This window comes from Prionailurus bengalensis, chromosome D1 (genome assembly GCF_016509475.1).
Source record: "Prionailurus bengalensis isolate Pbe53 chromosome D1, Fcat_Pben_1.1_paternal_pri, whole genome shotgun sequence".
NCBI lineage: Eukaryota > Metazoa > Chordata > Mammalia > Carnivora > Felidae > Prionailurus > Prionailurus bengalensis.
In genome coordinates this window covers 60,036,937-60,056,257 of record NC_057346.1, presented here as the reverse complement: position 1 = coordinate 60,056,257, position 19,321 = coordinate 60,036,937, and the positions used below count along the sequence as shown (strand labels likewise).

General features: G+C 37.9%; 1 protein-coding gene across 10 annotated transcripts in view; it reads left to right on the top strand.

Moving 5' to 3' along the window:
* Positions 1 to 19,321, top strand: part of NUP98 (nucleoporin 98 and 96 precursor) — a 117,777-nt gene that overhangs the window by 7,851 nt on the left and 90,605 nt on the right. For all 10 annotated transcript variants that reach the window (XM_043580377.1, XM_043580379.1, XM_043580372.1 and 7 more), the window contains 7 exons: positions 6,750 to 6,853; positions 10,926 to 11,027; positions 11,139 to 11,315; positions 12,878 to 13,017; positions 14,313 to 14,420; positions 15,941 to 16,121; positions 17,603 to 17,766. In XM_043580377.1, the coding sequence (XP_043436312.1) occupies positions 6,778 to 6,853; positions 10,926 to 11,027; positions 11,139 to 11,315; positions 12,878 to 13,017; positions 14,313 to 14,420; positions 15,941 to 16,121; positions 17,603 to 17,766 (948 nt within the window). In that variant the 5' untranslated portion in view covers positions 6,750 to 6,777. The remainder of the gene's footprint in view (positions 1 to 6,749; positions 6,854 to 10,925; positions 11,028 to 11,138; positions 11,316 to 12,877; positions 13,018 to 14,312; positions 14,421 to 15,940; positions 16,122 to 17,602; positions 17,767 to 19,321) is intronic.

The window sequence follows — 19,321 nt, the reverse complement described above, 5'->3', positions numbered from 1 at the left end:
CAAAGGAACTCAGTGAAGGGGAAAGGAAAAATTACTTCCCAGTTGTGTAACTTTCTGTTGTCAGAGAGCAGCAAGCTTGCTTAGTCATTCAGATGCCACTCAAAGTTGGCAATTGCTGGGTTGTAACCATGTTTTAGGGTCTGTCCACCACTTTTCTGAAAGACGACTAAGTTTTGTCATGCCCAGAGTTCACAAAGCTCATAAAAGTTGGAGATATGTCAGGTTATTAAGCTTTATTTGGGACAGTGGGGGAATACTGGACACTGATGTCTGTTATTAAAGCTGCCTCTTTCTTGTATCTGACAGTCTGAATTATTAATTAAAAGATGTAACACAGAGAACAAAGTAAATTTAAGGGCATTGTCTTTTTCTGTATGGCACTATTTCATTTTAATTTTTTCTTTCCAAATATGTCTTATCCAAAAAAAACCCTATAATGAGTGTAGATAAATCCATCCATGAAGTAGTTAATCTTTGGAGGAAAGTTCATCTAGGTGATATATATTGTCAATCCATAAGAGCGATTACCTTTCTGATGACCAGAAATCTCACGTTTGCCAGAGAAGTGTCTGTTTCTCCTGATAGTGCTAGATCACAATTGCCAAATTTGGGGGTTATAGCTTCCTTATTTAATGAATGCAAAGTGATTTTTCCTTTTAGTTCATTGTCTAGGAGCTCTAGGCTCTGTATGCACAGCTAATAGTTAAAAGTAGCTTTGTGGAGGGGCGCCTGGGTGGCTTAGTGGGTTAAGCGTCTGACACTTGGTTCCTGCTCAGGTCATGATCTCACAGTTCCGTGAGATCGAGCCCTGTGTTGGGCTCTGCAATGGCAGCATGGAGCCTGCTTGGGATTCTCTCCCCCCACCCCCCTCAGTCCCTCCCCCACCTTGTGTACATGTTCTCTCAAAATAAAAAAAGTAGCTTTGTGGTCCTTGGCAAGTGACTTCTTGTGCCTCAATTTCACCACTGTAAAATATGGATAAAAATACCTACCTCTTTGGATTCTTGGGAGGTTTATGAGATAATTCGTTATTTATTTGTTTGTTTATTTTTTGAGAGAGGGTGCAAGCAGGGGAGAAAGGGAGAGAAAGAGAAATTTCTAGGGAGGCTCCACGCTCAGCTCAGAGCCCAACACAAGGCTTAATCCCACGACCCTGGGATCATGACATGAGCTGAAATCAAGAGTCAGACGCTTAACCAATGAGCCACCCGGGCACCCCCTTACTTTTATTTTTTTAATGGAAAAATAGAGTTAGTGCAGATATCTGTCTACGTCATCTAGATCTTTTGTTGTTGCTTTAATAGAGGAAATAAACATGATGGAAAAGTTTGGGTCCTCCAAATTCTCTGCCCCATGTCTCATTTACCTTCCTTTCTCTAGAGGCAACCACTTTAATGTATTTTTTCTAGTCTCCCTCTACTTTGACTATGTATATACATATCCATAAATAACAGTGTATTGTTTTTTCTATTGTACGTAAGCTGCCAAGTGTATCTTTTTGCAGTTTGCTTTTTTCATTAAGCATCTTTTCCTTGAAATAACTCTCATAGGGGTAACTTTGTCCAAATGTTCTGGTGGTGTCCTATTCTTGATATACCATATTCTGGGTACGTATGTAGTGGAGTGCTCTGGTTTATTCCTTTAGTTGGGTAATTTAAGGTTAATTACATCACTACCTAATGAACTGATAAGTACATTATATGTTTATGCTGATAAGTATATTATATGCTTATCATATGAGGGAAGCTGGCCTTTGATATTAAAATAAAAGGCCAGATAAGATAGGTACACAAATACCCATTCTTAACCTGTGTACCTTATTTATCTGGTGCTCATTTCCCCTCTTTCTAATTCCCTATGGTCCAGTTCAGATTCTAAATACCCACAAATTTTCCCTGACATTTCCTGCTCAGATTCTGACCTAATTTTGATGACTTGTGCTTCTTGGCACTTACCTGATCTTCCAGTTTTAAATGTGTGGGTCCTTTCTCAGGTTATATCAGAAGTTACAAACTCAAAATCTGTTGAGGCCAGGCAGCTGATGGAAATAAGTGATGTTGGGTAGGTATTGTGGCACATTGGAGATTAAAGATTATATGGCTCTTACCAAAGGGGACATTTGCTACTAAAACTCCAGGCTATTATTGGTTGATTACAGTTCTAGTTTGCTTAATCATTAGGTTTTTTTATGAGAGGCCCCAAATCTGTTTTTCTGCCATAACCCTGTTTTAAATGTTATCAGCTAGTTTGAGCTAATGTATACATACACACACAAACATTTCTATATACATGCATACTTAGGTATATGTGAAATATGCCATATTTATAACAGGTCAAACAAAGAATTGTCTGCCAGTCGTATCCAGCCTTTTGTGATTGCTTCCTTTTTGCAACCTCTTAATTAAATGACAGATTCTACCAAGAATCTTCCCTTCCATGGCTTTCTTTTGTTGTGAGAATTCATGAAACATGATTTTAAGTTAGAAGTTACTTCTAAAGTACCTTGATCATTCAGCCTGTGCTTAAAAAACACTAGGGGCACCTGGGTGGCCCAGTGGGTTAAGAGTCTGATTTCAGCTCAGGTCATGATCTCATGGTTCGTGAGTTCGAGTCCTGCATCCAGCTCACTACTGTCAGTCTGTTGGCGCAGAATCTGCTTTGGATCCTCATCTCCCTCTCTCTTCCCCTCCCCTTCTTGTGTTCTCTCTCTTAAAAACAAAACACAACATAAAAAACACTTAAGTGGTGATTGTCATTAATTTAGAAAATGAGTACAGTTTACCCTTGAACAAGCGTTTTAACTGCACATGTCCACTTACATGTGGCATTATTTCAATAAATATGAGAGAGTACTGTAAATGTATTTTTTCTTATGACTTTAACATTTTCTTTTCCCTAGCTCACTTTACTGTAAGGATGCAGTAAGTATGGGCGCCTGGGGGACTGAGTCGGTTAAGCATCTGACTCTTGATTTTGGCTCAGGTCATGGTCTCACGGTTTGGTTCGTAAGATTGAGTCCTGAGTCGGGCTCTGCATTGGCAGCACAGAGCCTGCTTGGGATTCTCTCTTTCCCTGCCCCTCCTTTGCGTGTGTGCATGTGCTCTTTAGCTCTCTCTCTCAAATAAATATTTTTTAAAAAGAATGTAGTACATGATACATATAACATACAAAATATGTGTTAAACAACTGTTTGTTATTGGTAAGGCTTCCAGTCAATAGTGGGTTATTAAGTACTTAAGTTTTGGGGGAGTCAAAAGTTAGAACACCTCCTGCATTATTTAAAGGTCAACTGTATGTTTCAGACCCTATGTTAGGTTCTGGGATAGTAAACAAATGATACTGTCCATTACCCAGACAAGTTCATTGTGTATTGGGGAGAGTTGGAGATGTCAGAAGGTGAGCTCCCTGGGCAGCAGACTCTGAACTGGAGGTAGTCCTGCATGAGTTTTATTAGACAGTGCTCTTAGGATCAGCACGTTGGGAGAGAAGAGGAAATTGAGTTGTGATACGACCTTAATGAAGGACTCAACCAATCCTGTGGAGAATGTGAAGCCAGGAAGAGCCTTTAAAGTTACCCTTAGTTGGAGTGAAGAGGCCTGATTTTGCATATGGGCTAGTTCTAGGAAGAGGATATGACATTCGGTAAGGTAGCTCTTCAGCAGAGGCAGTTCTGAACAGGACTGACAACTGAGGGTTATCTTTCGGTAGTACTTCTCAGCAGCTGGGACAACAAATCCTTCAGTCTTGAACGGAGGTCTGTGTAGTTGGTATTATAACAGTGTCCGCTATAGTCAGAGTCAACATGGATACTTGTAAACAAATCATTATGAGCTGTGTAAGCTCAGCAGAATGACTAATTGTTAGAGGAAGTTAGGAAAGGCTTATAGAAGAGATGACATTTGAGCTAGGTTTTGAAGAATGAATTAGGTTGTTTGGAAGGAGTAAGTGTAAGGAAGGGGGCATCTTTCATTGAGTCACTGAGATTTCATAACATAGGCAGGAAAATGATTTATTTGAAGGGCAGAGAGGTAAATTATTCAGTTTCTGCCAATTGTAATGAAAATCATGAGGTCATTTACAAAAATCTTGGTTTGTTTCCATGGTGATAATTAAAAAAAAAAACCAATTTAAGTCCCAGTATGATCAGGTTTGAGATTAAGCCAAGCTAATTGTGCCCAGAACCAAAAAGATAGGCTGAGCTTGAGTGAGAAGCTTTTATTCTAGGAATCCAAATTGGATTTTGGTTCCAGCATTGTCTCTCATCCTTGAGTCAAAAAGATAGGCTGAGCTTGAATGAGAAGCTTTTATTCTAGGAGTCTAAATTAGATTTTGGTACCGGCATTGCCTCTCATTCTTGAGTCTGGAACAGATGAATTTCCTTAACACTGAACACGTTATTGTTTATTGCTTAGTATGTTCTCTCCTAGGATCGAGGGTATCTATGGGGAGTCAGAAGATAGGTTAAACTGAGGTTTTTCCACTTACTACTTCTTTGACCTTGGGAAATTTGGTAAACACTTGATCCTGTTTTTTTCATCCTGAAAGTACAGGTAGTGATACATAATACCATCATATTAGGATTGTTGAGATAATATATAAGAGCCTATATACTGTTAGGTGTTTTCCAGGGTATTTTATTGCTACTTAAAATCCCTTTGTGAAATATATGTGTAAGGTTAGGTTTTTGTTAGGATAAGATTATTAAAAACAAATTTTGATTGTTATGGAGCTGTGGGTTTGGTCTGTAGAATTCAGTACTATGAAACCCAAATTAACATTAAAATCTTCAACATAAGGATGAATGTCACAGAGAAAAACTATTACTTGGCTTTTAAATCCGGACATGTCTGCTCTGTAGATGTCAGATTTACATGAACAACAGATTTCTGATTGTGGGGGTGAATAAGAAAATGGATGGCAAAATTATTGTAATAACTTTATTACAGTTCACAGTTTTTTGCTGTGCTGATGATGGGTCAAAAAATTTATTCAACAGATACAGTAAAGTGAGTGTATAGGGGCTCTGACTCAAGACAGCAGTATGAGAGGGATTGTGGTCAAAATGGAACTGTCCAGACATCTAACCCCTAGCACAACTGTCAATTCTGAATGCACTGTTGAAAAACAAATGTATAGATAGATAGACCCATAGCCAGGTCTAGACTTCTGCTAAGCTTCCAAGAATATTTTCCCTGGAAAGGAGAGTTACCAGTTAATAGGCTGAAGGCCCAGTCTGTCACTTTGTGACATCTGTTAAATTGAGAAGAGAGGAAACTTCAAGCAGATCTCGTTACTGAAAGAGAAATGATGATTACATGAAATATAGTCTCTAGTTCCACGAGAATGCATTAGAGTCACTTGAACCTTTCAAAATACAAATGTCTACATCCTAACCCTGGACATTTTGGTCCTCATTTCTAGAATAGGGCCTGGGGGGTTTTATTTTGAAAAGCTTGTCAGCTAATTCTGATGTGGCTCTCTTGAACCACTGGTTCACTGAGCTTTGTTTAATTAGATCTATTAAATTCATGGATGTGGATAAAGAATTAAGTGTTGGAATTTTTTTTTTTGTAGGAGAGTTTAGGGGACAGAATGTTGATTTCTGTAAAACCATTAGGTATTTAGGGACAGCTTCATCTTTTCCAATGTTGCACAGAATGTTTCGGTTGTTGGAATAGCTGGAAGTACTAAAGGGACACTGGAACATTGTGGGGAGTGCTTCCAAATGTTGTATTTAATTCTATTATATGAATGAGGCATGATTTTACTAGAAGAAAAAGCTGTTCCATCATGTGTATATAATAGAAAAATCATCCTACCTGTCACAGAATCCAGATAAGCACGATTGGCTGTTTTTGAGTTTTTATATTAAAAGTACATAGTTTACTCAGTATTTTCTTGTCTGCTGATATGTAAGTGGTAGCAGATATCTTAAGTTTAAGGAAAATTTATGAGGGGGACAGTGTTTACTTTGGAATAAACTATACCTTTAGCTTGTTTTTTGGTCAAATCTAGGGGAGAGCAAACTTCTCTTTTGTACTTGTTGAAACACTTTGGTCCAACTCATTAATAAGTACATAGTTTAGATACTGCAGGGGAATCATTCATATGAGGTGGGGAGGGTTTCACCAAAGATTTTCTGTAATGTTTCCAAAGAGAAAAGTAGGGGACCATAAAGAATTGTTTTAAGAAGTAAGACTCAAAGAGAATGTCAGAGCACCAGACTCTCTGGCATTTGGAGATGGGGGGAGGGGTATGCATAGTTTAAGGAACATTTAATATTGTAACATTTTATATACCAAAAAAAAATAAATAAATAATGATAAGGCAAAAAACCTTTTTGCAATGCAAACTATAGAAAATAAAGCCTGACAAAAATTTTAATTTCTCAAGTGATTGTAATAGCAGAATATCATTGTAATTTTTAATGGATATTGTGCATAACCTCCTAGATCTGGCATAGTGGACCTGAATCCTTCATTAAAAGGGAGCTTTAAAAAAAAAAGTTAAAAAACATGGTTTTAAAGGGATGGTTGATTATTGGTGGGATCTGAAGTTTAATCTCACATTATGGTACTGATAATTCAGCTCAATTTTAGAAGATCTTTTATCATTATAGAGTTTTAGGATATTGAATGAGATTAAAGATTATGTTATAGTTTGAATGGGCCTCAACTTGTAAAATGACATATTTTTTGAAAGAATTAATTCTGTGGTCTTTAAAAAGTAATATTTTTTTCTTCTTTCAGCTATCTGAAGCAAAGACTCATTTTGAAGATGTTTAATAAGTCATTTGGAACGCCCTTTGGGGGTGGCACTGGTGGCTTTGGCACAACTTCAACATTTGGGCAGAGTAAGTTTTACAAAAGAACAAAAGAGGGGGAAAATATTAAGCTATTCTTATTAAGAACAAGTCCATTCTGATGGCTGAAATAAAAAACACAAGATATAACAAATGTTGGCGAGGATATGGAGTAAAAGGAACCCTCGTGCACTGTTGGTGGTAATGCAAAATGGTGCAGCCACTGTGGAAAACAGTAAGAAGTTCCTCAAAAAATTACAAGTAAAATTACCTTAAGATCCAGTAATTCCACTGCTGGATGTTCACCCAAAGAAAACCAAAACACCAATTTGAAAAGATGTATGTACCCCTATGTTTATTGCAGTGTTATTTACGATAGCAAAGATACAGAAACAACCCAGTGTCCATCAATAAATGAATGGATAAAGAAGATGTGGTGTATATATACAATGGAAATTTAGTCATAAAGAATGAGATCTTGCCATTTGTAACAACATGGATGGACCTAGAGGTATAATGCTAAGTGAAATAAGTCAGGGAGAGACAAATACCATATGATTTCACTCATACGTGGAATTTAAGAAACAAAATAAATGAACAAAGGAAAAAGGGACAAAAGAACAGACTATTAAATACAGGGTCTGAAACGAATGAAAGTCTGAAACTAGGGTAACACTGTGTGTTAATTATACGTGAATAAATACATTTTTTAAAAGAACAAATCCATTCTGATAGCTTTAGACAGGAATTTTATTCATACTTTGGTTTTCATAACAAATTTTCTTTGAAAAATGACCAGATAGGGGTGCCTGGGTGGCTCAGTCGGTTAAGCGTCCAACTTCAGCTCGGGTCATGATCTCCTAGTTTGTGGGTTCAAGCCCCACATTGGGCTCTCTGCTGTTAGGACAGAGCCTGCTTTGGATCCTCTGTCTCCCTCTCTCTCTGCCCCTCCCCTGCACACTCTCTCTCAAAAATAAATAAACATTAAAAAAAAGAAATCAAATAAAGATGCCCACCATCACTACTTCTATTTTAAAAAAGACTGAGGGGCGCCTGGGTGGCTCAGTTGGTTGAGCATCAGACTCTTGGTTTCCACTGAGGTCATGATCTACAGTTTGTGAGTTTGAGCCCCAATATATTGGGATATTCTCTTCCACTCTCTCTGCCCTTCCCCTGCTTGCTCACTCTCTCTCTCACTCTCAAACTTAAAAAAAATTTTTTTAAATGATTGGATGATAAGATCTTGTTAAAATTTTTTAAGAGAATAGAAATAAGTTTTGAGTTTCTGTGGTTCTTTGATCATGAGTAGAAGGTACTTGTGGGACGCCTGGGTGGTTCAGTCGGTTGAGCGTCCAACTTTGGCTCAGGTTATGATCTCATGGTTCATGGGTTCCAGTCCTGTGTTGGGCTCTGTGTTGACAGCTTAGAGCCTGAAGCCTGCTTCAGATTCTGTGTCTCTCTCTCTCACCCCTCCCCTGCTTGCTCGCTCGCTTTCTCTCTTTCTCTCTCTCTCAAAAATAAAAAATAAAAAGGTACTTGAAATGTAGGCTCCAGGCCCAGCATGGGGGTTGAACTCATGACCTTGAGACCAAGAGTCACATGCTTTACTGAAGAGCCAGCCAGGTGCCCCATACTTGAAATATTTTTTTAATTGGTTTTTGTTTTGTTTTTAATTTTTTTTTAATGTTTATTTATTTTTGAGAGAGACAGAGACAGAATGCGAGTGGGTTAGGGCAGAATCCGAAGCAGGCTCCAGGCTCCGAGCTGTCAGCACAGAGCCCGACGCAGGGCTTGAACTCACAAGCTGTGAGATCATGACCTGAGCCAAAGTCAGTCACTCAACCGACTGAGCCACCCAGGCACCCCTATTAATTGGTTTTTGTAGCAAAAAGTTAACAGTGTATTAGAAGATTTTTAAGCCAGGAAATAATCTATTTATATTGCAGTAAAAATTGCAGTTATTGAATAGCTGCTCTGAGATTTGCTCTGTGAATAATAATATTCAGTGACAAAACTGTTAAAATATCAAAGTCCCTAATCCCCACCAGCCCTCCTATGATCCACTTTCCCTTCCACTCAGTATTGTACATGATACTAGTTGCCTGTAGCAACCACTTACTCACTTTTGAACTTGAAATTAAAAATTTTATACTTACACAAGTAGAAAGAATGGTATAATGAACTTTCATGTTATTTCCTAGCTTCATCAATCAGCATTTTACTAGTCTTGTTTATTTTTTATTGTATGGTATTTATTTTTATTTTAAAGAGAGAGCCCATGCATGAATGGGGGAGAGGGGCAGAGGGTGTGCGAGAGAATCTTAAGCAGTCTCCATGCTCAGTCTCACAACCCTGGGATTAAGACCTGAGCTGAAATCAAGGCTTGGACACTCAACCGACTGAGTGACCCAGGTGCCCCCCCCCCCCCCCAAGTCTTGTTTTTATCTTTCTCTTTTTAAGGGGAGATGAGTGTTTGAACAGTATGTTTTAATGCAAATCCTCAGAAGCTTTCTCTTAACTGGTGAGGGTTGTAACAATAGAGGAAAATTTTTTCAACTCTTCTGACCTCTTCTTGAAATACCCTGTGCATATAGGTCCTTGACTTTTGATGGTTCACTTGTTTAAGTGTATTTACTTATTTTGAGAGAGAGCATGGAAGGGGCAGACAGACAGAGAGAGAGAGAGAGAAAGAGAGAGAGCGAGAATCCCAAGTAGGCTCCACACTGTCAGCACAGAATCCTCTGCGGGGCTCAGACTCACCAGCCGTGAGATCTTGACCTGAGCTGAAACCAAGATTTGGACGCTTAACCGACTGAGGCACCGTTAGGTCCTTGGTTTTTATTTTATTTTATTTTTATTATTAAAAAAAATTTTTTTTTTAACGTTTATTTATTTTTGAGACAGAGAGAGACAGAGCATGAACGGGGGAGAGGCAGAGAGAGAGGGAGACACAGAATCGGAAGCAGGCTCCAGGCTCTGAGCCATCAGCCCAGAGCCCGATGCGGGGCTCGAGCTCACGGACTGCGAGATCGTGACCTGAGCTCAAGTCGGACGCTTAACCGACTGAGCCACCCAGGCGCCCCCCCAAAAAATTTTTTTTAATGTTTATTCAGTTTTGAGAGAGAGAGAGAGAGCGACAGAGAGCAAGTGAGGGAGGGGCAGAGAGAGAGGGAGACACAGAATCCGAAGCAGGCTCCAGGCTTTTAGCTGTCAGCACAGAGTCCTACTCGGGGCTTGAACTTGTGAACTGTGAGATCATGACCTGAGCCAAAGTTGGATGCTTAACCGACTGAGATACCCAGTTGCTCCAGGTCCTTGGTTTTTAATAAAGAGTGCCCGTCAGAGTCACTTTTGGGGGGTTGTTTTTGTTGGCTTTTTGTTTTTTTAATTTTTTTTAATGTTTATTTTTGAGAGAGAGTAAGCAGGGGAGGGGCAGAGAGAGGGAGACACAGAATCTGAAGCAGGTTCTAGGCTCTGAGCTGTCAGCACAGAGCCCAATGCAGGGCTGGAAGCCACAAACTGCAAGATCATGACCTGAGCTGAAGTTGGACACTTAACCGACTGAGCCACCCAGGCACCCCTGTTTGTTTGTTTGTTTGTTTGTTTTGTTTGTTTGTTAAAGAACATATTTTCTGTCCTAGAACTATGGAATTAGACTCTCAGGTTGGAACCTGAACATGTGTATTTTGAAAACCCTTCCCAGGTCATTCTGAAGTGCTCTCCTAAATACGGACCATCCATCCCAGTGACTATGGAACGTATGGTGACTGGAGAGAATTGAACACCTTAATTTTGATTGTTTTACTTTTGTTTGTAGCTTATAATCACTAGCTACCTTTGCACTCCTTTTGGTTTTAGTTGGCACTTTTTTTTTTAATCCATCAACATCTATAACTTTATTGAAAAGTCACACTTCTTCACTTTTTTTTTTTTAACCTGAGGCAATGAATACAATGCTTAATTTCAAGACTGTAATTTGTAGTATGATGGACTTTTGAAAAAATTATTTTCAGAGAAGACCAATGATCGTATTGAAACACAGAATGTTAAGAAATATTAAAATCCTTTTTCATTGGATCACCTGATTAAGATTTTGTTTTGACCCTGGATTTTGCTTTTTCAGGTACTGGTTTTGGTACTACTAGTGGAGGGGCTTTTGGAACATCTGCATTTGGTTCTAGCAACAATACTGGAGGCCTCTTTGGAAATTCACAGACCAAACCAGGTAGGGGTTTTACTTGGAATACAGTTGGTTTATTCGTAGTTGATATAGGACTTTATATAGTGGTTCCAGTCCATCTATTTAACTGTTTTTTCCCCCTCTCCATCTCCCCAGGAGGATTATTTGGTACTAATTCATTTAGTCAGCCAGCTACTTCCACAAGCACTGGCTTTGGGTTTGGCACATCAACAGGAACATCAAATAGCTTGTTTGGAACTGCAAGTACAGGGACTAGTCTCTTCTCATCCCAAAACAATGCCTTTGCACAAAATAAACCAACTGGCTTTGGAAGTAAGTAGGATATCATTGGACTTCTGCATCCAACAATTTGATTTGCTTATTGAATATATTCTTTCTTCTTCTTTTGCCTGTGTTCATTTACCTCCTTTCTCTACCAGATGGCAAAAACATGGGGAGAGGAAATCTTCAAAATGTATTGAAAAGTTTAATAGGCTTTAAATGAGGAGGTTGGGTACATCTTCCCATGAGTGGAAATCTAAGAAGCATTATTATTTAAGGAATATGCAGAGGAAGAGGCTCCTGATATAGAATGACCAAATAGTATATGGAAAGCCAAGTCAGAGTGATGTCATAGTTGTTAAGACAGGAGAATTTCAAGGAGGAGTGTATAGTCATCCATATTGTGCTGCAGAGGCACCTCCTTGCCTCTGTTTCACATTTGTTATAAGAGACTAAAGCAGGAATGACAAATACTGGAGATGACCTGGTTACTCTTCCATTCATTATCCATGGCAGATGATTTTAATTGATGGTTTCTTTCTCTTTAAGTCTAAATGTGGCCTAGGGATACTTCTCCACACAGTACTTTGAGGCAACCACTATTGGTTGAACAGGTGTGCTCTGTGAGTTGATGCATTCTTAGCACAAAAGTATAGCAGAATGAATAAGTTAGCCAGCTATCAGTATTTCACAAAGGGAAAGTTTGTAGGGTATTGAAATACTTAATGATGACAATGTAAAATGCAATCTTAAAGTGCTAATTCAAAAGAGATGTGCCTGTTGACCTTAAACCATACATTGGGACGTGTTTTTAGAAAAGAAAGAGTTTGCCAGTGAGAAATCACATTCCTCTTAAATTGGTAATTAGGATCTGACTTACTATGAAATACTGGCAGATAACTTTATTGTTTACTGACATTTCTGGCACCCTTTGTATAACTTCTTGAGACATAATATCTCTTACTTTGAAAAATATATTCCTTAGATAACAGTTAAATTCACTTTTATGGAGTTTTTTGAAACTCAGCTTTTTGGAAAAGTAAGGTAATTAGAGGATTCATTCTATAAAACAATCAAGATGCCTACTAATTTTTCTAAATTATTTTTCTGGGCAGAATTTTATATTAACCTGTTTGGTTTCCCTAATAGGACCATTTATATGTTTTGAACTTTTTGGTTATGTGTGTGTGTTTGTATTAATGTAATATGTATTATGTAAATAAAATACACTGTGACCCTATTGAAGTCTGTTGTGATGTTTTCAGAAAGACTGGTTCATTCAGCATGTAGTTTTAACAAGAAAGGAGAAATGAAATAAAATTTACGATGAAATAGAGCACTATTTTTTTTTCACTTTCTTCCAAATTTACCCAAGAAGAACTTTATAGACATTTAGCTGACAAAGGGATTTAGATTTTGTTTCACTTCAAAGTTTTGAGCCTAGAATTTTATCTGTGTCTATATGAAATACCTGTTTGAAGATACTAGGGAAATTTGTAAGATAGAAAATTTGAGTATGTGAAAGTAATGCATCTATAGTGCCACAGCCCAATTCCAAGATGTCTTACAGATTCTTAAACTGTTGCCATCTTCTTTTTCTTTGTAATTTACAGATTTTGGAACAAGTACCAGCAGTGGAGGACTTTTTGGTACTACAAATACCACCTCCAATCCTTTTGGTAGTACATCTGGCTCCCTCTTTGGGCCGAGTAGTTTTACAGCTGCTCCTACTGGGACTACGATTAAGTTTAATGTAAGTATTTCTTTCCAGTCTTTGTAGAATATATTACTCTCCCATTTGTATATTTCTTTGCAGGATGAATCATAAAATTTCTCCTTTTTCCAGTTCTGCACAGCTTAGTCTCACTCTTCTAAGATGTGTTAAGAACAAAATCTGTAAATAGTTATATAGTAAATACGAAAAGTCATGAAACATAAATCTAGATTATGTGTATTTGAATTATGCTTAACCCAGTCAAATTTATATTCACAAGGTTGATTACAACAGGTAGTAATGATGTTGAACTTGTATTTATTGCATTCATAACTTGGCTCTAAAGGAATGGTTGAATGCTCAACCATTATTGAAAATAGGGCCTCTTTAAGGAGATACATGGAATAACTCCTAAATATTTTGTGTGCCAATGAAGAATAAAACTTGTTGATGAAATGGCAAAATGGGGCAATGGAGTTTTATGTTTTCTTTGGCTTTTTTAAGACTTGGGCAGAGGGTTAGAATGGAAGATTTGTTTATGAAAATGTATGGAATATTACTTGATGTAAGATACCATTTGATGCGATTGGGGAGATACTTAGGGTAGGCTGGAGGTGCAGTTAGCTTAAAGAAAATCTGGGGAAAGTAGGTCTTGACTGAACTTCTTGTTAAAAGTTACTCCAGGAAATGAAGAATTTCTCAGGCAAGGTGGTGAAGTCATAATACTGAATTTAGAAACCTAAATTTTATAAATAATAGGGAAAAATAATTCCTGGAAAGTGTAATAATTGAGGAAACTGGCAATACTAGTAGAAAACTTTGGTTATATATTGTGCCTGTTTCTCATAAGGTTATAGAGGAAAAAAAAAAACCCGGCTTCCATGTTTCTTAAATGCAACAACAGTTACAAAGCAGAACTTCGCTTTATTTTATGTATTTCTTTCTTTCTTTCTTTCAGATACTTCAGAGCAGGGTAGGAGATAGAACTCAGAGATTCAGGTTTAAATGTACATGTTGGGTAAATTGGATGAAGTTTTCCTTATGCATACAGTATTAAGTGTATTCTAGTATGTAATTAGATGGCTTGTTTATGGACTCAATGTCTGTGATAACTATTATTGCGATTGATTTATTTAGATAACGTAGGGGAGAGAGATCAGAAATGCAATGTATTTAATTAAGCGCCATTGAAACTCTGATTTAGCAAAAGACCTACAGGACTAGATAGTGTAGAGTTCAGTGGTTGAAGAATTGTGTCTGGAGAGTAGGGATTTAAAGTTTAGACTTAGACATTTGCTTTAGACTTTCATACTTGCTTTTATCTTCCTTTACAGCCTCCGACTGGTACAGATACTATGGTTAAAGCTGGAGTTAGCACTAACATCAGTACCAAGCACCAGTGTATTACTGCTATGAAAGAATATGAAAGCAAGTCTCTAGAGGTCAGTAAAATGGAATACAGAATATCAGCCTAACCTTCTGATTCTATTAGAAAGCAACTTTTTTTTTTATTTTTTTATTTTTTATTTATTTTTTTTTTTTTAAATTTTTTTTTCAATGTTTATTTATTTTTGGGACAGAGAGAGACAGAGCATGAACGGGGGAGGAGCAGAGAGAGAGGGAGACACAGAATCGGAAACAGGCTCCAGGCTCTGAGCCATCAGCCCAGAGCCCGACGCGGGGCTCGAACTCACTGACCGCGAGATCGTGACCTGGCTGAAGTCGGACGCTTAACCGACTGCGCCACCCAGGCGCCCCATAGAAAGCAACTTTTAAAAATGTTTTTGATTATTTTTAGGATCAGTGGTTCACACTGGGTTTATGTAAAAGACTAACAACCAAATTTTTTTTAAGTAAGCTCTGTGCCCAGTGTGGGGCTTGAAGTCAAAACCCTGACCAAGATCAAGAGCCACATGCTCTACTGACTGAGCCAGCCAGGTGCTCCACAAGCAAATTATTTTTAAAAATTAATGTATTATCTATACATATCTTGTTTTAGGAAGGTCAATATTCAGCTTGTTTGTACTGGTATAGTTCTGTTAGTAGTCCATTGTGATTGTATGTTGTTCACATTATACTGGGCGACGTGTGTGTATGTGACATGCACATGATTTTAGTAAACTCATGCAAAGTCATAAGTGTACAACATACTAAGTTTTCACCAAGTGAACAGACCCATGTTACCAGGATCCAGATCAAGTCACTGAGCATTACCAGCATTCCTGATGTCCCACATGTGCCCGGTCTCCCTAGGCACAATCCCCCCACTCGCCCTGCCACCTCTTCCTAAGCTAACTACTATTGTGAGTGCCCATGTTTTGCCCATTTTGAACTTTATACAGATGGAATCTTACATTACCTACTAAGTCTGCTTTTCCACACTGTGAGATTTATCCATGGCGTTGCATGAAGTTAGTTTGTTCATACTATAATATGATAGTATGTTGTATATTTTGAGTGTCATCCCTAGTTATAGCTGTTGCTTCCTCTACATCCCATACTGTACTTGATTTATTGGAGTGTACAGAAACACCCTGATGTGTGAGATAGAACTCTTAAACTGTATCCCTTTTTTACCTAATTTTCTGAAACCCCTCATCCCGTCCCAGAAACTTTGATATTTCTAGCTAATTTTTATATTTGGGGTGGGAGTAGATAGGATTATTATATAGCCTTGTACTAAAAGAAACTATTGCTGTTTATAAAAGAAAATTAAAATTAAGATATGATTGGTCCTTTGGCCTGTGGTTTTAGTAATTATGGTATGGATTTTAGTGTCCACTCTACACTGTGGAAAGTGTTTTTCTGTAATGGTGGTAAGTTCATGTTCTGTACTTCTCTGTTTTTTAGTCATGGTTCCTATGTGAACATGAACGTTGAATTCTAAATTTAAGTATTTAGTTTCCTAAATAATTTTTTTGGCTGCATATTAAGATTGGAAATACGCTTTCCCTTCCTCTAGGAACTTCGTTTAGAGGATTATCAGGCTAACCGGAAAGGCCCGCAGAACCAGGTGGGAGCAGGTACCACATCTGGCTTGTTTGGGTCTTCTCCAGCCACCTCCAGTGCAACAGGACTCTTCAGCTCCTCTACCACTAACTCAGGCTTTGCATATGGTCAGAACAAAACAGCCTTTGGAACTAGTAAGCATTTGGCATCATATTGAGGAGGGACAGACAACTAAAAGTAAAACATAATTGTCATTTTTTGATAAAATAATTCAGCAATGTCAGAGGAACAGAGTGTCTGATATGTAGATGGGGATGGAGAGATACACAGTAAATGGAGATGGTTAAAAAGGGCCTCACTGATAAGGTGACATTTGGAAGGTGACCTATCTGAAGAATGTGAAGGATAAAGCTATACAGATTTCTGGAGGAACAACATTCCAGCCAGAGGAAGCTGTAAGTCTAAAAACCCTGAGTTTTTTCCAAAGATAATGAGAACCAAGGGGAAGTATTAAGGGATATAAGGACTATATTTTATAGGACATTGTGGGTCATTGTCAAGATTTGAATTTTTATTTGAGTTAGGAAGCCATTAGAAGTTTTAGAAAGAGAAGTCATGTGATTATGAGTGAAGGATCATCTGAACGCTGCTATATTTAGATTGTGGTAGCTACACTTGTGAGTATAGCATAACCTAGACACTTGTCCAATCGCTAGGTTGTACACCTGAAACTAATATAACATTGTGTTTCAACTTCAAAGACTCAAGAAAAAAAGATTGTTAAGGGGGCAGGGGTGAAGACAAATAAATTAGAAAAGCTGTTGCTTCATTCACATGAGAGATGATAGTGGCTTGACTGAGGAGATTGAGGTAGTAAACGTGTCAGATTCTAGACCCAGTTTGAATATAAAACTGATGAGATTTGCCGATAGATTGCTTTTATGTGGGATGTGAAAGAGGGAAGTCTATGATGATGACTAAATTACTTTATGAAAACACTACTTTTGTACAGGTAATATATATGTATGATAAAAAGTTCACGAGACACAAAAAAGTCTGTAACCAAAGGTATCTTGTTTGCTTCCCCTGGCTATTATTTTCCTCCATAAAACATGCAAAAGTTGGACTGTTTTGTGATCTTTTACAGAGATTTATACACACCTGCGAATATACAGATAAATACATATTTAAGTGGCATTTAACATTCATTTCAGACTTGGTATCCTGTGATGTAGTTTAGCCACATACTCATTATCAAATACAGTGTATCCTATGTGAAATAGAAAGCCTCTGTTCTCAAGAAAAACTTAATCTAACAAGGTTAAAATACACATATAGATTCTGAGTGTGGTGTGGTATTTTGTAAATAGAAGAAAGTTTGGGACTCAAAAAAGATTACTTAGCCCAGCCAGGGTTCTTGGAGTCAGAGTAGTATTATAGGGATTGAAGTCTGAACTAAATCCAGAGTTAGGTGAAAAAGGATGGGAAGTGAAATGGTTATCTATTTTGAGTAGTGAATGAAATTTTCCTACATCATTTAGATATGTAGATATGTAGATTTCCTACATCATTTAGTCAAGAATATTAATGTTGTTGCAGTAACTGAATAATGTGAGATTTGAGGGGGGTTTTCTTTTCTCCATTTATTTTTACTGTATTTCTTTTTTTCTGAAAGGTACAACTGGGTTTGGAACAAATCCGGGTGGTCTCTTTGGCCAACAGAATCAGCAGACTACCAGCCTCTTCAGTAAACCATTTGGCCAGGCCACAACCACCCAGAACACTGGCTTTTCCTTTGGTAATACCAGCACACTAGGACAGCCAAGTACTAATACCATGGTAAGGAAACAGACCTTTAACTCCAGGTCTTATTCAGAGAACTAAGTAATGAGGCTTCTAATCATATCAAAGTAGCAAGTTCTACCTCTACAGTAGTTCTTAAGGGTTGACGGTATATAGAAAGGAATATGCAAAATGTAAATAATTAAATCCTAGATTCTAGTCCAAATTTTACTCCCTCCTCACTGAGGGGCTGTTGAGCAAGTCACTTATTCTTTCCAAGCATATTTCCTTATCACCAGGAGCTGCTTCATGTGCTAGAATTGGCCACTAAAGGTTATACTTTAGGACATTGGCTCTACTCATTCTATGGAGTATAGGAGAAAATACTTACAAATTACTAGCTGTATTTCAGCATATTCTTTCAGCTTTTTCCTTAAGCGGAGTCAGGCAAAGATGTGTAGTTCATTAAAATAAATAAGGGAGGACTAAAACTCAGAGCCATATTAGATAATTGCTATTTCTGTGCAAAAAGCAAAAGAGAAAGTCCTTAGAGTCATTACCAGTTTCTGTATTTTTTTTTAACTTTATTTTTTTATTTTGAGAGAGAGCGCATGTGCACTGGGGAGAGGCAGAGAAAGAGGGAGAAAAAGAATCCAAAGCAGGCTCTGAACTGTGAACACGGAGCCTGACACTGGGGGCTTAAACTCACAAACTGTGAGATCATGACCTGAGCTGAAATCAGAAGTCAGACACATAACCAGCTGAGCCACCCAGGTGCCCCTTTACCAGTTTATTTCTAAGGACTCTTTTTGGGGAAGAATAAAATTAAGATTAATGAGAAGTATGATTTATTGATTAAAATTTTCAGAATTTAACTGGCCTTTAAGTTAGAGATACTGTATCTGATTAAAAAACCAGTACAGCCAGATCCCAAAAATCTTAAAAAAATTTTTTTAATGTTTATTCATTTTTTTGAGAGACAGAGACAGAGACAGAGCATGAACAGGGAAGAAGCAGAGAGAGAGGGAGACAGAATCCAAGGATTCTGAGTTGTCAGCACAGAGCTCTACACAGAGCTTGAACTCACACACTGTGAGATTATGACCTGAACCAAAGTCAGACGCTTAACCGATTGAGCTACCCAGGCACCCCTCAAACCCCAAAAATCTTACAAATACTTGGCAAACCAAATTCACCAACATGTGAAAAAGATGATAACCATGACCAAGTGGGATTCATCCTGGAAGGTTGATTCAACATAGGAAAATTAATAAACATAATAAACAAAAACTACATGATCACTTCAGTAGGTGCAGAAAAAGCATTTGACACCCTTTCATGATAAAAACACTCAACAAAGAAAGGAATCCAGGCCAACTAATCTTTGACAAAGCAGGAAAAAATATCCAATGGAATAAAGACAAATGGTGCTTCAACAAATGGTGCTGAGAAAACTGGACAGTGACATGCAAAAAAAAAATGAACCTGGACCACTTTCTTACACCATACACAAAAATAAACTCAAAATGGATGAAAGACCTAAATGTAAGACGGGAAGCCATCAAAATCCTCGAGGAGAAAGCAGGCAAAAACCTCCTTGACCTCGGCCGCA